This window comes from Nicotiana sylvestris, chromosome 1 (genome assembly GCF_000393655.2).
Source record: "Nicotiana sylvestris chromosome 1, ASM39365v2, whole genome shotgun sequence".
In the NCBI taxonomy this organism is placed as follows: Eukaryota; Viridiplantae; Streptophyta; class Magnoliopsida; order Solanales; family Solanaceae; genus Nicotiana; species Nicotiana sylvestris.
Window position 1 is genome coordinate 43,191,956 of NC_091057.1, and position 1,947 is coordinate 43,193,902.

Sequence of the window (1,947 nt, forward strand, 5' to 3'; positions counted from 1 at the left end):
CCTTTACAGTACCCGTTGTTATTTCCATTTGGCCAAGGCGGATGGCATTGTGGTATTAAAAAGCTTTGCGACCCAGAAAATATTCCTAGAAATTGCACCTTATTTAAATCTGAACAATTTCCAAATATAAAAAAGTTTAGCTCTGTTGATGGATATCTTGATATGGAAGCTCAAAATCTTGAACAAGGAAAAAACAAAAGAGATGTTGTTCAGTTCGTGAATACTATTGTTATAAGCTCCAAATAAGAAATGATGATGAAGATGAAATTCTACATACATGTAGATTATTTCAGCAATATTCAGTTGATAAGTATATAAAATTGGAGACACACAGATTGAATTTTGTTTCATTCAATCAAGATTTGTTTAGAATGAGTGTACTGCAATGACTTCTTGATGTATTACGACTTGGTAACGTGATGCTTCCAATGTTGGAAAACAAATATTTCTACCAAATTCCTTTATAGGTGGCCCTAGAGATATGTGCCAACGTTACGTGGATGCTATTGTGTTGGTACAACATTTGGAAAAACCTGATCTGTTTATAACTATGACATGTAACCCATCTTGGATGAAAATAGAAGAACATTTATCATCAAGTGATGAGGCACAAAATAGACCTGATTTGATTAGTCGAGTGTTTCGGGCCAAAATAGAAGAGCTGAAGACAGATATATTAAAACGAAATATTTTTGGAAAAGTTGTTGCTTTTATGTATACTGTGGAATTTCAGAAACAAGGCTTACCCCATGCTCATTTTCTTATTATATTAAGTAATGAGTACAAGCTGTTGACAAATGAGGCATATGATGATATAATTAAAGCAAAATTACCAGATAGTAATAAAGAACCAAATTTGCACAAACTTGTTCTTAAGCATATGATGCACGGTCCTTGTAGTAGTTTAAACTCGACAAATTATTGTATGAAAAAAGATTGCTGCAAATTCAAATACCCACAAAAGTTTGTTGATCAAACATCAAAAGGAAATGATTCGTATCCTATATATAAAAGAACAAGAGAAGTTGTGCATGTGAGAGGGCAAGATTTAGATAAGTCTTGGGTTGTTCCATACAATCCATATTTACTTGGCAAATATAATTGTCACATAAATGTTGAAGTTTGCTCTGACATCAAAGTCGTGAAATATCTTTATAAGTATATTTGTAAAGGACATGATAAAATTGCATTCAGTGTACAAAATAATGATGCAAACATAGAGATAGATGAAGTGAAAGACTAACGGACTACCAGATGAATATCACCTCCAGAAGCCTAATGGCGTCTCTTTGGCTTTCCTATTAGTGAAATATCTCCAAGCATTTATCATCTTCAGCTACATCTTGAAGGCCAACAATTTATTTCTTTTAAGAGCAATGTTGATATAAATATGATTGTGAACAATCCGATGATCAAAAAATGATGTTAACAGAATTCTTCTATATGAACCAAACAGATGAAGATTCTATAGAGCTAAATTTATTATACAAGGAATTCCCTGAATACTTTGTGTAGTCCTCCAGTAACAAATTCTGGGCACTTCGAAAACAACGCTCTTCTATTGGTCGAATCATAACGTGTCATCCAACAGAAGGTGAACGGTATTATCTCAGATTATTACTAATGCATGTACGCGGACCGAAATCATATAACAATCTTTTAACAGTAAACGGAGAACCTTGTAGTACTTTCAAAGAGTCCGTGGAGAAAAAAGGATTGTTACATTGTGATAATAGTTTGATAGAATTCATGTCTGAAGCAGCAGGTTATCAGATGTCATACAACCTAAGGCGTTTATTTGCTACATTATTGGTCTATTATAATCCTACCAGTCCAAGACAATTATGGGAGAATTTTGAAGAGTCAATGACCGAAGACTATAAAGTACTACAAACTAATAAAAGAAAAGAAATACGATACCAAGCTTTGAATCATATCAACGACATT

At 33.2% G+C, this 1,947-nt stretch overlaps 1 protein-coding gene across 1 annotated transcript; it reads left to right on the forward strand.

Moving 5' to 3' along the window:
- The first annotated feature begins 481 nt into the window (after positions 1–481).
- Positions 482–1,243, forward strand: LOC138869468 (uncharacterized). Its single transcript, XM_070147088.1, has one exon. The coding sequence runs from the start codon at positions 482–484 to the stop codon at positions 1,241–1,243; it is 762 nt and encodes a 253-aa protein (XP_070003189.1).
- The last annotated feature ends 704 nt before the right edge of the window (positions 1,244–1,947 follow it).